Below are 19,515 nucleotides of genomic sequence, written 5' to 3'. Positions count from 1 at the left end.
AATATGAAGCTGATGACATAACATTCACAGATTTGTTCTCCTGCCTATTTGGTTAATTTTATATCATTTCTTCTCGAGTACGTACAGAATCAGAATCATAGACACATAATCTTTGCTTACTGTGCTTTTAAGGTAATATGTAAACAGAATCTGACTACTGACAAGATTCTGTTTGAAGATTTCTGTCTTCTGGGTTATTGCGCTGATGACGGAGGCAGTATGACCTCTGAAACGTTGGTTAACATCGACCAGACTACACAGCGCAACAACCCAGAAGACAGAAATCTTCATACCCTGATGATGGAGGCAGTATGACCTCTGAAACGTTGGTTAACATCAACCAGACTACACAGCGCAACAACCCAGAAGACGAAAATCTTCATACTCTGATGACGGAGGCAGTATGACCTCTGAAACGTTGGTTAACATCAACCAGACTACACAGCGCAACAACCCAGAAGGCGAAAATCTTCATACTCTGATGACGGAGGCAGTATGACCTCTGAAACGTTGGTTAACATCAACCAGACTACACAGCGCAACAACCCAGAAGACGAAAATCTTCATACTCTGATGACGGAGGCAGTATGACCTCTGAAACGTTGGTTAACATCTACCAGACTACACAGCGCAACAACCCAGAAGACAAAAATCTTCATACCCTGATGATGGAGGCAGTATGACCTCTGAAACGTTGGTAAATATCTACCAGACTACACAGAGCAACAACCCAGAAGACAAAAATCTTCATACCCTGATGATGGAGGCAGTATGACCTCTGAAACGTTGGTTAACATCAACCAGACTACACAGCGCAACAACCCAGAAGACGAAAATCTTCATACTCTGATGACGGAGGCAGTATGACCTCTGAAACGTTGGTAAACATCTACCAGACTACACAGCGCAACAACCCAGAAGACGAAAATCTTCATACCCTGATGATGGAGGCAGTATGACCTCTGAAACGTTGGTTAACATCAACCAGACTACACAGCGCAACAACCCAGAAGACGAAAATCTTCATACTCTGATGACGGAGGCAGTATGACCTCTGAAACGTTGGTAAACATCTACCAGACTACACAGCACAATAACCCAGAAGACAGAAATCTTCATACTCTGATGACGGAGGCAGTATGACCTCTGAAACGTTGGTAAACATCTAACAGACTACACAGCGCAATAACCCAGAAGACAGAAATCTTCATACTCACCGCTGTGAGAACCTCAAGTCTTACAAGATTCTGTTTATATTAATAATAGATCAACTTAGTCTGATGCATTAGATTATTCAAAATATGCTAATTTCTTTGGAAGCTTTCAAGTCACATATATATTAGTGCTCGCACATATGAGAAACAGAGTTAACACATGCTTATAAATTTATTCCTAATACTCTAATTGTACCAAATTCTTTCTCAGATCTTTCCTTTCATTTAGAAGCAGCACTCTGAATGCAGAAATAATTACATAATCATCTTACACTTCAGCATAACTGTTCTTGGTTTTAACTGACAGCCATGCGTTAGTTATTCTCTGGTTTAACCGATATGATATTTCAAAATGTGAAAAATTTCAGCACTCACCACAGCCAGGTTAAATATGGCATCAACTTGTCCCAGCTTGTTTGCATCTGACAGTAGAGCTCTTACACCACTCTTCATGGTAACGTCAGCCAGAGAGATGACTACTCTTACACCACAGCTGCGCCATATCCTGACACGCAAACTCTGGTAACCAGTCTTGATGCCTTTACGAGATGTCAGCACCAGTTTACGAGCGCCTCGTAACACAAGCCAGTCAGCCAGCTCCAGACCAAAGCCTCCCAAGCCACCTGTAAGTGGCAACACTGTCCCATGTCACATACCTACATGTTTATTTTTTTAATTAAAATTATTATATAACTAATAAATAGTATAACAGTTATAACGCATCCAAATATTATTAGAAAGGTGACGGGTTTGAAGTTTACGTAGTTCAATTAGTCACAGAACTCATCTTGGACCTAAAGAAAAACAATACCCAAATACATCTATTTGGATACCAATAGGGTTTTGAATAATATGGGGGATAACCCAGAAACCCAAAACCATAAATGTAGAAAAAACCAAATTACTCGGATAGTTCAACAGGATAAGGTTTCCCCTAACCTATCAAAGAACGTGTAGGATTCTCACTACAGGATCCAATAAAAAACCATTCATGAACTGTCTGTAATAGATAACATTTTAACAGGCTAAAATGTCTAGATATGAAACAATTAAAAACCAATGCAAAAATCAAAAGACAGCAACCTGATGAATCAAGTATATGTGAACAGGTAGTACAATTCTTCAACATAAACCCACACTCTCTAGTAGCCTGGAAGTACAAGAACCTACTCAAGATTGGAAAGAGTTTTGTAAGAAACTGAATTTGTGATTACAATATACCCTCATTATGACGGTCACAGCAACTCATTGCAGATCATAACTTCTTGGCTCAAATTATCTCCTAGAGCACGTAGTTAAGCTATGGATAACCTGTTCAGGGGCATTCTGTATATAATAATCTGTACCATATTAAACATAATTTTTCTGTAATGGAATGTTTTGGAAGGAGAAAAAGGTATGGAATATTTAAAAGAGAATACGAAAGACAGCATGGGATAACAATAATAAAAAAGTAATTTCAACGAGCCTTTTCACACTAATATTCTCTTAGTATCATGTCCATGTCTCTGTCTGCCTAAATAGATTTTCAACCAAGTGATAAATTTTCATGTAACTTGGTATGAACATCAAGCAACTAAGGCCACTCCCACTTTAGTAATGTATTAATTAATTTTCTTACCCTCAGTAATACTAACATAGCAGCAGTGACATAGTGCATGTGACGAGGCTATAATTTTACACATATTATTGTGAAATCCACCACTATATCTGCCAGCATCATACAGTACTATATTCTACTGCATTTGGTAACAAAAGAAAAAGAATTGGGACAATCACTCCTACATCTTTGGTATGTTTTATTCTTATTTCTATTTTATTGATACTTTCTAACTATAATTCATATATTTTTGCATTTTATTCTCTAAATTCTTTTATAAATTCTTTCAAATTCTTTAGTGTTTCTTTCAATCTTTTACTTACAGGCCGATATGTACATCTAATAAAATTTAAGGAAAAACAACACCTTCGCCCAAATATGGAAAAACAAACGTAATGAAACATCACCAAAAAAACTACAGAAATCATAATTGAGTTTTAAGTTCTTAGATATATTTTACACCTGATGATGGTTTTATAAAAACCGAAACATGTTGTGTAAATGTTCCGAAATATAAATCGATCAATCGATATGGAACATCGATGATATTTTATTATCTTAATTATAAGAAATTTTAAATATTGTGATAAGACGGACTAAAATAAAATAAATAAAAGAAAAATAATGTGAAGAAAATATCAATAAAACTGTGGCAAGCATCTTCTTATTTAGTTCTGCCTTCAGTTCCAGTTGGGTTATCAGAAATCCAAAATTCTTGGACTTCTACACATTTTCAAAAAATTGCAAGGAAACATTATAAGATTGTATTATTACATTTTGCCCACGACCAATTTCAATACATTTTAATCTTTCACAAATTACCCACAGACTGATACTTTTACTGCACTGAAGAATAATTTCTCTGCCATTGTCATAATATGAGCCAAACTCTCTATATTTTAACAATTTTATTTATGGACGTTTCTACACACAATTTATTTTTTATATTTTAATGTTAGGAAATTAAATGAAAAAACTCATTACCTGCAATGACATAGGTGTTACTGTGATTACAGAAGTACTGTGGATAGGCCTGCATGAGTCGTGGTACAGACACAGTAACTTTTTTATCCTCCTCTGGTCGAATATGCACCAAAACTTTGTCTATATGTTTCTAATCTGCAATATAATTATGTACCTCATATTCCTACACAATTTTTATACAACTATATAACTCAACCCCGTGCTTACCAAATTTATCAAAATGAGGTATTAACCTTTCTTACATGGGAACAAGGTATTTAAATGTTTACACTACAGTGCTGATTCACCATTATAAGGAGAAGACAATTATATTTTGTTGAGAGTAGTTTTACACCATTTCCCACTAGTTTATCTAAAATCTGCAGGTCACTTTCTTGTTGAGAACTTCTGACAGTGGTCTGGTCTACCACATACCCTCTTATCATCCCACTCCCTTTTGCAAACACATGATTCAGCAAACTAGAAATACCTGAGAGAAGTATTATTTATTTCAGCATTTCTTTAATATTCCTTCAGGTGCCTCTACCTCAGAGAAGACCTTGGATGCATGATAATATAATGACTATTTGAATAGAACCTTCTTGGTAACAATAACCTTCATAACTACCTAACTAGATGGCTTACCGAACTTGAAGGTTCATCACCGAATTAACCAAAGCCCTGTCCTGGGCCAACAAAATCCAGTCTCCTTCAAATCCTATCTCCCATAGATCCCGCCTGAGATTATCCACCCATCTACGTCTAGGTCTCCCCAGCGGTCTCTTCCCCTCACGCTTCCCAAATAGTGGACCCAACCAACCAGATGGCTTACGGAACTCGAAGGTTCATCACCGAATTAACCAAAGCCCTCCACAGACCCTGTCCTGGGCCAACAAAATCCAGTCTCCTTCAACTCCTATCTCCCACAGATCCTGCATGACATTATCCTCCCATCTATGTCTAGGTCTCCCCAGCAGTCTCTTCCCCTCAGGCTTCCCAAATAGTGGACCCAACCAACCAGATGGCTTACGGAACCCGAAGGTTCATCACCGAATTAACCAAAGCCCTCCACCGGACCCTGTCCTGGGCCAACAAAATCCAGTCTCCTTCAACTCCTATCTCCCACAGATCCTCCCATCTATGTCTAGGTCTCCCCAGCAGGCTTCCCAACCAATGTCTGGTGCACGCTACATGCCCTGCCCATCTCATTCTTCTCGACTTAATAACAATAACCTTCATAGGGTTAATAATTAAAAATAACTTTCAGCGGGGAAGAACAACCAAATTCTGTACGGGGCAGTGAACAAGACTGCAGTGTCATACCTGCTATACCGTGGCTGAAAACAAATGGTAATTTAGCATTGTGCTATCGTGACACATTTCCAGTCAGAATGTACTTAACATGATGCACAGCTTATAAATGTTAAATACATTAATTGCACTTTATCTGTTTTCTGAGGTATGTTTCCAAAGTTGGCTCTGCTCTCATATTCAGCTAATAGGTTACCAGTATGCAGGAAGATTTTTATCAATTTTCCATTTTAAGGTTGGTAGTTGTGATGATTAGGGATGGAACGCAGACCTTCTGAATACCAGGTTAGTATGTCAACCACTAGATAATTAATGTTAAATTTTAAAAAAATAAAAAAGAAACATAAAGGATTCTATCAGTGGAACGACAGCTAGTCAGTCTCCTGAAGGTGGGGTAAAGCCAAGTTCCAGAACATTATGTATAACAAATAAATATCAGACAAGTGACAACGTCCAACATAATAATAGTACAACTGAATCTACTGTTGTCACATAACTTTAAATACTATGAGACTAATAAAATCTGTTATAATATTAATAATAAGAAATAGAAATAACATCGATGATCAAGCAATCACAGCAAAATTAGAAACTGCCTTACAGACAGCAACTTAAGAAGAAGGGATTACTATCTTGAAGTTTCAGCAAAAGAAACAATTTTAATGAATGTGCAAGGAAGAAAACATATAGGAATAAGCAGTCACAGAGAATCAATGAACAGAATAAGCCAATGAATGTAACTGCTTTTGATACTTGATATCAATTTTTTATAAAAATTGCTACAGAGAGGAAATTACACAATATTCTCTGAAGTTCTTCCATCATCTCCATCATGACAACTGTACCTGAAAGCTCGTTCCACTTCAGTGTCTGAAAGAACAGTCCTGGATAGTGGTCGTACTGCCCCTGTCGCTATGCCTTCAGATACACAGTCATGCACCTTATTCTTAAACTCAATGGATCCAGAGACCACTTTGGATAACATGACTCCATGGAAGCTTGTCCTCTTTAGGAACACCTCCATGCCTACATGTTGGATTCACTCACAGATAATTTATGTCACAAAGACCAGCAACACTATACAACATATGTCATATAAAACTACAGTTCCTTTTACTAGCATCTTTGCCATAATAAGCAATTCCTAATAGCCTACAATATTGTTCCGTAGCTTTCTGCAATGACTGGAATTTCAAACCTTTTATGGTTTGCGACCTTTAAAATGTTGTGGGCAGGGACAGTACGTTAAGATAAGTATGAAATTACTTATGGTATTACTTTTCACAGTAATTACCAAATGTATGCACAATATGAGCAGTGTGCATGTGTAACTACAAAATAAATAGTGCCTTGAATTCTGCTTCTCCTTTGATCTGCACAAACCAAGCAGTAACAAGCTGAGCATCTTACTCCTTTCAAATTTTTATGAGTCAAGAAACTTTATCGAATGATTTTTGTGCCATGATGCAGAAACGAACTGTCATTTTCTCCTGCCCAACTATAACATTTCTTTGGATGATTCACACGTCAACTGGCAATACCACTCTTTGCTGTGACACTTTTGTTTCGTATCCAGTACGCACCATTCAGCATGGTGTGCATTGGTGGTTAGCAGGATTCACGACCCATCAGTACATGGGTTCGATCGGGACCGCGACATTTAACACCCCTGCTGTGACCCCCTTTTGTGAGATGATGATGATGAAAGTGGAGTAATTGTTGGGATGCCACGGAGAAACCGGGGAAGCCCCCGGAGGAAAACTCCGTGTTGCCTAGACCACGGCCTTGCCCAACACAAGTTATAAATTCGAACCCGAGACCCCAGGATTACAAGGCCAGCGTTCTAACCGCTAGACCACCGTGGCGGTGCTGTGACACTAATAACTCTACTATAAGCAATGTAATGAGAATTAAATTTCTGTGTCTTTTGTTGTGGTCTTCATGGCAACTTGTCAACAGTGAACTGAGGGCAGTTCAAAAGATTACAGTCATGTCATGGAAGAAGGAAACAAAAGTTTCTTCTGTGATGCACATGTTTACATGATCTTCTCTGGCTGTGACTGAACTCAGTACACTAATGGCATAATGAAGCATGTACCGGCACTTATCCTTGGCCTTTTAACAAACATTGCAGTGAAGGAATATGGAAACATTTTTATATTATGTTTTGTATCATGAGCATTACACCCCTCCTCCCTTGGTGATGCGATTCATGGCCTCCAGCACGTGTAACCTGTCTACCTCACCTGATGTTCAAGCAACTTTGGCCAGTGTTTGGAGTGTAACAAAACATTCTGAAGGCTGATGTTACGAGGTGGGGATTTACTGTAGCTTCTTCAAGGATTACAAGTTCCCTGAACATGAATAGGACTGCCAAGTTCAAGTGTCTCATGTATGGAATAAGCAATGATTGTTCAACATGGCAAGAGTGTGCAGTTATCAACAGACATTAAGAGAGCGGAATAACACTTTATTATGACATGAGAAGTGTAACGAATAGAGAACAACTATTTTAAGCATTTTTATATCAGTAGCTTCAAGAACAGTAAAGAGTAAATCATTATCAATTGTTTTGGAGTACTTAACAAATCCATAAGCTATAATGAATCCATGTGAAATCAGTAAAATTTTTACAATACCAATAGTGTTGTTCTTCTGAAGATTAAATGTTCCAATCTCAAGGAACTGTCCTCGATGGGCAAGACAGCGTACAGAGGCCTGCAGCTTTTCCTCAGTGAGGGAGTTGAAAACAAGGTCCACACCTCTACCATTTGTCTCTGACATGATGAGTTGCTCAAAAGAGGTGTCTCGAGAGCTGCCAATATTGCGGTCCTTCAACTGGGAAAGAAGATTATATGCACACGTGTTTGACAATTTGTATACATTAAAAGCAAGAGAACTACCTTCAAATTACAATACATTATCAAAAGGGAGCATAAGATGACTTTACACATCCATTGTGAAAACACTCTAGGAATCTTACCTTCAAGGCCAAGTCCTTTCAATACCTGTTATGGTTGCATGTCTTAAAAGCGTATTATTTTACTTTTCATTTTCTGTCACTGTTCTCTAACCAGTGTTATAAATAGGGAAACCTGGAGGAAGAAAAATTTCCATTTCTGAATTTACATTCTGGACAGTAACGAATATTATGTATTCTATAAGGAACATACATCCATTTATAACTTGCAGGTCTAGACAAAAAGTTCTGCACTTTCTTTAACAGTGATGTAACAGATTCTCCTTGCTGAACAGTCTCAACATCATACCAATGCAAATCCCTATAACACATGTGGTAAGTTAAAAACATTCCAGAATACTTCAAACAGTGTACTGTGCCTGGGTCAAAGGCATGGATCCTGTACTATCTCAATGCATGAATGAGAATATTAATTATGGTAAAAATATAATTTATGATTCTAGCCACAGTACCAGTACTCAGTTCTTTGGTACTAGACATTCTTGATCATCTCTCATATGTACAAAGAAAAACAGTATTTTGCCCAACACAGAGAAAACCAAAATGTCCCACAATCTTCTCATGTTGAGGCCCAAATTTCCCCCCATACTAAACACCAAAAATTCAGATTAGATATTTGGAACTTATGACAGCTGCTGCCACGTCATGCATCACTGAGAACCCCCAGAGTCCACCCAGGCCAAAAACAAAAATTCACAACCAAGAAACCAGACACAAATTATGAATGTTCCTGGTGGAGGTATGGGAACATAATCTAACAGGACAAGCTGACAGCTGCCCCACAATCAGAAAGAATAAAATAAAGAATATAAATAGGAAAATAGCACACATGTTCAGTCCTCCAGCAGATGGCTGAGACAGTAACGCTGTCATGTGAGAAATTCCATAACAGAGCACATACTTCATTATTTGAAAGGGAACTCATTTGTTGCATTGTGACTAGAAATGTTTTGGCACTGACAGGCTTTCGTAGAAGGTGATTATGTGTATGCACAACTGTTTGGTCATGATGTTGCCACAAGCAGGCAATGCAGAAAGCTGAGCGGGGATGGGGAGCAGTATTTGAGTTCTGTGACAGTATGTTTCACATCGAAACTTCGATTTTTAATGAAATTCACACATAACACTCAGAATCTGTAAAATAATTCAATTTATCATGGCGGAAAATCTCCCCTATGTGTGCATGAGATAGGAAATAGGCTGTTGAAATACCTGTGGAAACTGTTTCTTCATGAATGCCCGTTTCTCCTGCGTGCCAACAGTAGTGAACACTGTACAACCTGCGTGCAGACAGATGTTGATGGCTGCCTGGCCTACACCCCCGCTCCCTAAGTGGACCAGCACAGACTCACCCTTTCTCATGTGACCGATCATCTCAAGTGCATAGTAAGCCTGTTCACAATAAAGCAAAGCAATAAGTTTTTATTTTTATGTTAAATTCTCTTTAGGTATAAAGGTGGCTCTGTTCTGGGTTGTTGCACTGTGTAGTTTCGTAGAGGTCTGCTGGTGTTTCGGAGGTGCATGTTTCCTGATGGTGGTGGCACCAGCCACCTCTGTAAGATCACAACTTTTATGAGCCTATACAGTAAAAGAACTCAGAAGATGAAGATTGCTGTCTTTTGGGTTGTTGCTCCCTGTAGTCTGATAGATTTCCACCAACATTTCAGAGGTCATACTGCCTGTCATCAGGGCAATGAATGTTAATCGCAGTATGACTTCTGAACCGTTGGCGGAAATCTACCAGAGTACATAGCGTAACAACCCTGAAGATAGCCACCTCCATACTCACTGCCATTTATACCTGAAATCTCATTTTCTTTAGGGGACTGGCCCTTGCCCAAGTACCATGTCATAAAGATAAATACAAGGTGTGAATGTTAAGATTCACAGTTTCTTGATCTCAAGATCACTGGTAGACCTGGGGGCATGATGAATCTCTTTTAAACTTACATGGGCTGGAATACTTTACAAAAAAAAAAAAATCTGTTTTTTCAAACTTGTTAAATAGTTATACATACATCATACAGCTTTAATATGTTCCATTGATCCATAAGTTAGTGAGATGACAGTAGACATAATAAACCATGGATATTAAAAAAACACAATTCACAATTTATACATTGTTAAATAATTATCAATTATTTGCACTGACTGGAAATTCTTTTTAGATAACAAAATACATAATAATTCTGTTAATAACAATTGGAAAGTGTGTGTTGATGCACACATTAAACTGAATTTTGAGTGGATTCCATCTGACTTCACCATATCCAGTTATACATATTAATATATGAAAGTATTCAATATTATGTATTCGAAACCAAAGAACTTCAATTTATGTCAATAACTTGATCTATTATTTAGTTTAGATTTATTTCGGTGCAAATAAACCCTTCGTATCTTATTTTGTCGTCTGTTACAAGAAAGACATTCAAAAGTAAGCATGTTGCTTTGACAACAAAATAGTAATACAGAAGCTAGTAGAAGCAATTTCCACCAAAAATACAGCAGTTACATATGGCACGGGAGAAACAAATTTCTGCGAATAAAGAAATGAAACAATAACTGTTCTACCTATCATTATTCAAACAACAACTTTTTTAATTTGTTATAAATGAAACCACAGAAAGATAATGTGGATAGTTTTCTTTTGTCTAGATCTGGAATATACGGAGCTCTTTATTTAAGCTACCTGAACATATTCACACTGTAAGACACGAGGCCATGTGTTAGGAATAAAGTAACAAAGATGGAATTGACAAAATATGTAGTATATGCAGGAACTAATAAAAATTACATACAGAAGTTTAGTTGGAAATAATAGTCGAAACAGATATGCAGGCACAGAACTGATTATAACATTACAACAGAAATCAGAGACATAAATTTCAAATGGAGAGCCCAGAGGTGTCCTGTAACTCATTGCCCATTCTGGTCACGTCCAGAGAACTCTAGCCCTTCAACACAAAAATTTTTTAGTAACAAATTACAAGTTTTCCTGAAATACAAAAAAATTTGATGTCATATATAAAACAAACTATTACATTATGTGACGTGGAGACATATATACGTGTGTGTGTCCCTCAGAATTTCATGTTGATTGTGCAATTTCTCACAAGGGCACAGGACGTTCTTTAATAGTGAATGGAGAAACCAGCATATAGACACAGAGGACAGCGTAGATTTTGAAAGCTGACAAGAGAACTGATGAGCAGTAGACTATTATTTAACTACATAATAATTACTATTGGTTGGTTGGTGATCATTTCCTGTTAAGAGATTTTGGGCTCTATGAGATAATATTATAGCCATGGATATGTTGTTAAGGGCGTCCTACTATGTGCATGTACACAGTGTAGCACAGTTGTTACAACTTAGATATAAAATCATGTTTAAAACTGTACTACATTAAATCATACTACAATCTTAGTTAAGCAAAGATACATAGTGATTTTTTTTGTTAAAAAAACATTAAATTTAAATTTTCATACATTGATTTGTAAAAGAATAAAGAAAATGTGTTTTTAAGTATGACTTTAGATTTTTTCGCCATTCTTGATGGGAAATTTCCTAGTATTTGTAATCAACTATAATTCATCTTCAGAATTAACAAATTTAAACCTACATGCCCTTTTTTGTTGCTATCCAACTGGATCAGAATACGTGAAAGTGGGTGGTTCTTATGAACACAATAACCAACCTTAAGGTTCCTTATATACAGGGTAAATTCTTGGCCACATTAGCAGTTTTCAAATTCTTAAGATAGCTTATACGCTATGAAGTTAGTTAATTCGACAACCTAACTTTCATTTACTCTCTGATATACTTCTTGTTCATGAAGTTGAACAATCACACATGTAAGTACGTCACCAAAGCAAAGATTACAATAGGTGCATACTGCCCCAAACAAAGTACACCAGTGTGTGAAGGGCACGGCACTTCACAGTACGGTCAGCTCATTAATTAACTGTTTAGTTAAGACTGAGGTTCTCATAGCAGTAAAATTATTACTGTTGATGAATTCTTTATGGACTTGTAGGCAGACATCAACATTTCAGAAACACATACTGCCTCCACCTTCAGGGCTTCAACCTACAAGTCCACATGGTGTTACTTTCCAGGAGATCAGCATCAATACAGTTGTTTAATTAATTAGTTGACTACAAACACAATACCACGCTATATCAATGTGGAAGCAGAGTATGTATGAGATTTGAGATTCTTATTGTAGCGATGACGTCAACTGTGGTTTTTAGGTTGTGATGCTGTGGAACCTTGTAAATGGTTACCTATGTTTCAGAGAAAGTATTACCCCAGTCTTCAGGGTCTTCTGTTCTTCAACACTTAAATTAAAATATTATTTTAAAACAAGAGTGCATGGTGTAACAACACAAGCAGTCACAGTCAAAGGTAGAATAGTTTTCTTAGCATCGTCTAGATTCATATATCACGTCTGTTCTCACCAGATCCACCCGATGCCTGGAAGGTTTCTCAGTCAGCCTTCCTGTTGCTGTCATCACATCCTTAAAGTTAAGTGCAGAGTAATAAATATGCACCAGTTCTTCATTTGGTTCCAACTGAATGCTGAAACATTCCACATGTTAACATAAATCTGACTGTCTACATTCACGTGACTTGTTAACCTATCAGCTGATATTATTCTGCAGTAATACAAATCAACTCAGTGCCACAAAAGTGGTTTTTAAGCAATGGAATTCCTTCAGGTTTCAATGAAACAGAATCCAATTCAAAGTCTGTCAAGTAAACTGATGGTTTAAAAGTAAGACACTGATCTACTGAGTAAAAAACACAAGGTTCAAAGATGGTTATTTGAACGTAGATAACTCTGTATGATTTCGCAGTTCCTACATACTACTGATAAAGAGATAACTTTTAAGATGGAAATACTGTAAAGATGGAGAATTAGTGTGTATTTGATCAGTTTAGTAGATTAGATATGATTCTACAGAAGTTATATCATGAGAGATACAATATAATTATATGTGGTGATATAAATGTAAATTACTTAAATGATGATAACAGAAAGAAGCAACTTGATGCTGTCCTACAATCATATAATCTTACTAGTATTGTAACATTCCCCACTAGAGTTGGCATCTCCTCATGCACTATAATTGATAATTTTTTCAATGATATAACCAGTATTGGAAAATATGAGATATACCCCTCTATAAATGGTCTATCAGATCATGATGCCCAAGTATTAATACTTCATAAGGCACAGGAACAGGGAAAAGGATATCATACTTATATAAAGCGGTTAATAAATAACGATACTATAACAGATTTTCAATTAAAACTAAGTCAGGAAACATGGGAATTAGTTTTTGATGAAAATGATATTAATAATAGTTTTAATACATTTTTAAATATTTTCTTAAAAATTTACTATTCCAACTTCCCTTTGACACAGATAAAATGTAAACAGAAAAATAATTCTTGGATTACACCAGGAATATTAATGTCCTGTAAACATAAACGAGAACTCTGTAATAAATTAAGGAATAATAAGGATCCTACTCTTAGAACTTATTACAGAAATTACTCTAAAATACTGACTACAGTTATAAAAAAGGCAAAAAGAATGGAGTATGATAAATGCATTCTAAATTCTGATAATAAAATTAAAACTACTTGGGATATTATAAATAAAGAAGCAGGTAGAAGTACAAATAGAGTTGAAATAAAAACACTAAAAATTGATGGTAAGAAGTTCGATAACCAACAAACTATTGCTGAAAAATTTAATAATTGTTTTGTTAACATTGCAGAGAAAATAAAAAAACAAGATATTAATAATCCCATAACTGCAAATGATATTAATGATGATGAAAATTATATTCATTTCATGAACCAAGCCTTTTCTAATCCATACCCAAATATGAATTCCAAATGCTGTACGAACAAAGAAATAAAAAAAATAATAAAGTCCCTTAAATTAAAAAAATTGCATGGATATGATGAGATACCACCTATGATTTCAAAAATAAGCTCGTCATTTATAAGTTCACCTACAAATTATATATGCAATAAAATGTTAAGGAGAGGAGTATTTCCGGATAGATTAAAATATGCATTAATAAAACCATTATATAAGAATGGTGATATATATGATGTGTCTAATTATAGACCTATATCACTTTTAACATCTTTTTCAAAAATATTTGAAACTATAATGTACTCAAGAATTTTGTATCATCTCAATAAATACAATATTTTAAGTACTGAACAATATGGATTTAGGAAAGGATTAAAAACAGATAATGCAATTTATAAATTGACTACAGAGATTTTAAATGCCATGAATAACAACCAAATAGTGGGAGGCATTTTCTGTGATTTGGAAAAAGCTTTTGATTGTGTTGATCATGACATTTTATTATTTAAGCTTAAATTTTATGGTATCAATGGGAAAGATCACGCACTTTATGAATCTTACTTAAATAACAGATACATTAGAACAGTATTACTTACTAATGACAGTAGCAATACAGCCTCGGATTGGCATAAAGTTAGACATGGAGTTCCACAAGGGTCTATATTGGGACCTTTGTTGTTTCTTTTATACATAAACGATTTACCCAGTATAATAACTAAACTTGCTACACCTATAATTTTTGCTGATGATACTAGCATCTTATTTTCTCATTCTAATACAAACGACTTTAATAAACACATTCATGCAACATTTGAAAATATAAATAGATGGTTTAGAATGAACAGATTACCACTAAACTTTAATAAGACACATTATATTAATTTTAAAATTAAGAGAAAAATGTCAGATACTGTCACAATAAGTTATAATAATAAATTCATTAATAATATCTTCTGTACTAAATTCTTGGGAATTATGATTGATGGTGCATTAACTTGGAAGAATCATATTGATCTACTCATTAAAAAATTGAGCAAGGCTTACTATGTAATTAGAAATATGAAACCATATATGTCTACTTCAATACTAAAGGCAATTTATTATGCTTTTTTTCATTCGTTAATGAGCTATGGCATCATTTTCTGGGGAAATTCATCTCGTAGTTACACTATTTTTCTCCTTCAGAAAAAGGCAATTAGAACAATGATGGGATGTAGCAATAGAGTATCGTGTAGAAATATATTCAAAGAATTAGATATCTTACCGTTGGCATCACAATATATATTTTCTTTATCATTGTTTGTATTACAAAACAAAACTCTTTTTCCATCAAACATTGACTCTCATACTATTGATACTAGACAGAGACAAAATTTGTATCTACCCCAAGCCAATTTAACTATTCATCAGAAAGGAGTTCACTATGCGGGTATAAAGATATTTAATAAATTACCCACAGAGGTTAAGAATACCTCAAATAATTTTAAAAAGTTCAAGGTTGCATTAAGGCATTTCTTAATTACTCACTCGTTTTACACTGTGGATGAGTACTTAATTGGATAACTATTGTAATAAAAATACTAATTATATTGTCTTGAATTTAGTACGCTGCTTGTCTAGATGTAATTCTTTAATGTATGTATTTTATGCTTTTATACTTGAGTTTGTGACATGTTCTATATCCACTATTGGATTTCTGGAACTTGTAAATAAATAAATAAATAAATAAAAATAAATTCTGCTAGGAGACTTCAATGCCAAAATTGGTCAGGAGGATATGTTCAAACCAACTATAGGGAGTGAGAGTTTACATGAATTTAGTAATTACACTGAGGTGAGATTAGTGAACTTTGCCACATCCAAAAATCTGATTGTCAATAGCACAACATTCTCACATCTTTATATCCATGAGCACACTTGGATGTCCCCTGATGGGATCACCCATAAATTAATTGATCACGTTTTGATCGATCAGAGGAAACAAAAATCGTAGACATGCGATCTTATAGGGGAGCGGACTGTGACACTGACCATTATTTAATGATAGCAAACAGGCGGGGAAGATATACAGGATTGAGAAATTCGGGGTCAAAAGACTGAGTGATGTAGAAACTAAGCAAGAGTATCATTTAAAATTTCTGCAATCCCAGAGAACGTTGAAGATAATACAGAGAACGGGGAAGTAGGTGTCAATAATATACAGGAATTCAACTACACAGTAAATTATTTACTCAAATTAGGAAACTAAAATAAAAAATGTAGTGTTTTCGAGAGGGAGCATATTTGTTGAAGATCTATTTATTGCTACACATACTTTCAGGATGCTATATCAAGTGGAGCTGCTACTACTATCCCATATTGTTACTGTTAATTATAGGAAACTGGGGTGGCCTCAACTGACATAACATTAATATTGAATTTTGTCAGATTAGTTGCCTGATTCAAAAGTTTAAAAGTGTTAGGAATGGACATATAAAGACAGCATAATAATGTGATTTTTTTCTTAAGAAAGTAAAGCAAGCTCACTTGGCATTAAATTTTAAGTACATTTATTCTGGTCCCTCATCACTATAATGGAACTTTAAAGTAATCACATTACTGTGTACAAGAGTTGATCAGCACCTGTCAGGGTCCAGATTTCCCTCCAGCCACCTGAAGCTGGAGAAATCTCCTCGGGTCATTATGCTGACATAGGCATGTGGCACAGTAACAGTGCACAGCTGTCTAGTGGCAGGTGTCGGTATGACCCCCACTTTCCATCACTGTATACATTCATAACAAGATCTTTAATGGGCGTGCTGATGTATCCAGAATAAAATAACACCTGAAAATATATACAAAATGTTTCAGAGATCTCATACTGAAATATACCTTCTGCTTGTTCACTTATATATTTAAGTTTCCTTGGCTTACGAGTTCACAATACCTCAGATTGGAAGAAACACATTGAGTATATTATTATTCCCAAATTAAGCTCTGCGTGCCTTGCCATGAGAACAGTCATACCACCCATGACAATAGATACTTTAAAGCTAGTTTACTTTGCTTATTTCCACTCTGTGGTGTCTTATGGATTAATCTTTTGGGGGAATTCAACAGACAGTAATAAAGTTTTTTACATGCAAAAGAAAATAATTAGAATAATGGAAGGTGTCAAGAGCAGGGTTTATTGTAGAAAATTGTCTCGTAAATTTAATATACTTCCACTTGCAAGTGAATTCATACTCTGCTTGCTATAATTTGTGGTGGAAAAATTGGATAATCTTAAAAGAAATACAGATGTACATAATTTAAATACAAGACGTAAACATGACCTATGTGTGCCAAATGCTAACTTTACTAAATATCAGAAAGGGGTGTACTATACAGGTATCAAGTTGTTTAATAATCTTCCACCAACAATTAAAAGTCTAAATTATGATATAAAGGTATTCAAGCCTGCATTGAAAGGTTACCTCTTCACTCACTCTTACTATTCTGTAGACGCTTTCATCTCTGCTGAAAATCCATAAGCTTTATGTATATCTATAATCTATATGTAAAGTCACTTTTGTATTTCTATTTAAAATTCTCAGGTTATGTACATTGATATGTGAAACAAGTTCTTGTTATTGTGTCGAAAATACAGAAGTTTATGTATATTGAATGAAGTCCTGAGGTTTATGTATATTGCAGAAAATGACTTGTTCTCCATCCTTTGATTGAGTCCTAAGAAGGATCTATGGAATGTAAATAAACTCTACGCTCTAACATACCTGAATACTGCACTTTCCTATCCAAGTCACAAACACTCCAGGTGCCTCATTCTGTCTGGTTCTTCACATCTCCAACTCCAAATAAGCTGCTTCCCCATCACGCACACAACTGATCTTCTGAAACACTGACATTCAGATAACTTTGTCTGCCATCTCTTGGTAATATTACTCCACACACTACAGATACACTTCACAAGAAAGTTGCCACTAAGCACATCCCCTGATCTCAAACTCCTCTTTCAGACAGACAAGGCACTCACACTGAATCTATAACAGTACACCTCCTCGGAAAGCAAGGAGATCACACGAGGGCCTGAGGTCTTCCTTGTGGCATTGTGAGGCATGCTACTAACTCGTGATACTTGGTCACTAGGAATCTAAAGTGGGCGACTGTAGTGTGGTGGCCACATAACCAACATTACAACCTGTAACCCTAGCTGATTACTTCTACCTTATCCACTGCGATAGGCTCTTACACAAACTTAAATAAACAGCTACTGCATTTCCACAAACAAGTCACAAAAACAGAGGCTGCCACCACGTGTCTGTGGGTCATCCCAACCGCATCGCCTGATGAGTTGTGTCCATCATGCACAATGCTCATGTCAGCTCCCGGAGCAAAGTCTTGCTACCTCCGTAGTAGTGATGGACTCGAAACTGCCTAACGGCTGAAGTATCCCATATGCTAGCATTCACGCCTACCTGAAACAAAACCATGTACAGAAATAAACATCCGCATTAAGGGACCAGTATTAATTCTTACTACGAAGGCACTCTACACCACATTAATGATCAACTGGCCAACTAAACCGACCTTCCATGCAACCAAAATATTTCTCACTTTACGTCCTTCACACAAAGATGACACACATCAATTCTAATAAAATCAAATTAACTTCCACGCCATGGCAATATATATATATATGACAGTGAATCTGCACTAGACTCGTAATGCAGCCCACGATCACGCCGACCGCAGAATTCGCCATTTTCCTCATACTCAGGGACGGCAACGTCGAAAAAAACAGCGAACACATCCCGCCACCGCTGAACTAGCGATATTCGATGATCGTTATATGTCCACCCTGACGAACTCCTCTGCCATCTAACGACAAAAGGGCTGAAGTAGATGTCCTACCTAGCACACTCCACTGCACTGCCGAACGAAATGCTGCCTGAAATACCACTCCACAAATTGTAAAATCATAAGCAGAAACGGGGTTGCTGGAAAGTACTTCCGTGACCGCCATTAGTTACATCTTAGCCCTTAAAAATGACAGGAACTACAAACAAATGAAGGCGAAACACGCCTACCGTCACCTATAAGAAACCAACTACCAAACATAATCATAACCTAAAATCATTTATGAAACCAACCACACGGAACAACACCTAGGATCGTAAAATACAGCTCAATCAACTTAGCACGAAGCACTATGAAACAAATAACACACATTTCGTAACTAGATTGCCTACATTCTGGCACACATTGCCTCTCGGTCACCCGAATTGTTACTGAACCCAGCGACGTTTAACACCCTGCTTAGATCAAAACCAGACACAAATCTTTAATACCTACACGACTATCTATAACACAAGACACCGAGTGAAAGCGTCCACTGCTAACCGTAGTCTCGGACACGAACTTCCACTCGTCAGACTTCATGTTGGTATGTAGACACTCAACACCTCACGCGGATTCAGCAGCGACATCTTCCCTGTTTATTCAATTCTTGGAACTAAATTTGCAGAAACTAATAAGATGAAACGCGGGCTGCGTCAATTAATCAGGC

General features: G+C 36.2%; 2 protein-coding genes across 13 annotated transcripts in view; both read right to left on the bottom strand.

The window, feature by feature from the left end:
- Positions 1 to 19,451, bottom strand: part of LOC110834899 (fatty acid synthase-like) — a 32,392-nt gene extending 12,941 nt beyond the window's left edge. For 2 of the 12 annotated variants that reach the window (XR_015538321.1, XR_015538322.1), the window contains exons 1-8: positions 19,302 to 19,451; positions 18,199 to 18,424; positions 17,723 to 17,847; positions 16,590 to 16,791; positions 12,532 to 12,652; positions 9,281 to 9,460; positions 7,728 to 7,926; positions 1,590 to 1,837 (exon numbers count right to left, since the gene is read on the bottom strand). Coding sequence is in view for 10 of the 12 variants with exons in the window: in XM_087360187.1 (XP_087216313.1) it covers positions 1,590 to 1,837; positions 7,728 to 7,926; positions 9,281 to 9,460; positions 12,532 to 12,652; positions 16,590 to 16,648 (807 nt within the window). In the remaining 2 variants the exon portion in view is untranslated. Of the gene's footprint in view, positions 1 to 1,589; positions 1,838 to 7,727; positions 7,927 to 9,280; positions 9,461 to 12,357; positions 12,454 to 12,531; positions 12,653 to 16,589; positions 16,792 to 17,722; positions 18,125 to 18,198; positions 18,425 to 18,536; positions 18,734 to 19,301 lie in introns of those variants that run through there. The other 10 variants (XM_087360187.1, XM_087360189.1, XM_087360188.1 and 7 more) reach the window with 10 other exon arrangements.
- Positions 1,832 to 7,666, bottom strand: LOC147871745 (fatty acid synthase-like). Its single transcript, XM_087360198.1, has 2 exons — positions 5,934 to 7,666; positions 1,832 to 3,933 (listed from the first exon to the last, which is right to left on the bottom strand). The coding sequence occupies exons 1-2, from the start codon at positions 6,110 to 6,112 to the stop codon at positions 3,882 to 3,884; spliced, it is 231 nt and encodes a 76-aa protein (XP_087216324.1). The 5' UTR covers positions 6,113 to 7,666; the 3' UTR covers positions 1,832 to 3,881.
- Positions 19,452 to 19,515: the final 64 nt, after the last annotated feature.

Source organism: Zootermopsis nevadensis, unplaced genomic scaffold (assembly GCF_977971745.1).
Source record: "Zootermopsis nevadensis isolate Lab colony 2312 unplaced genomic scaffold, Znev_1.0 Znev_ptg000040l, whole genome shotgun sequence".
NCBI lineage: Eukaryota > Metazoa > Arthropoda > Insecta > Blattodea > Termopsidae > Zootermopsis > Zootermopsis nevadensis.
Note: the sequence above shows the minus strand (reverse complement) of the source record. Positions and strands in the feature narration are given on the sequence as shown.

Coding starts and splice junctions, on each gene's coding strand:
- LOC147871745 (XM_087360198.1), bottom strand. CDS start 6,112: ATGGAGGTGTTCCTAAAGAGGACAAGCTTCCATGGAGTCATGTTATCC. Junction 3,934..5,933: donor GAAGTGGAACGAGCTTTCAG/GTACAGTTGTCA, acceptor ATTATATTGCAG/ATTAGAAACATATAGACAAA.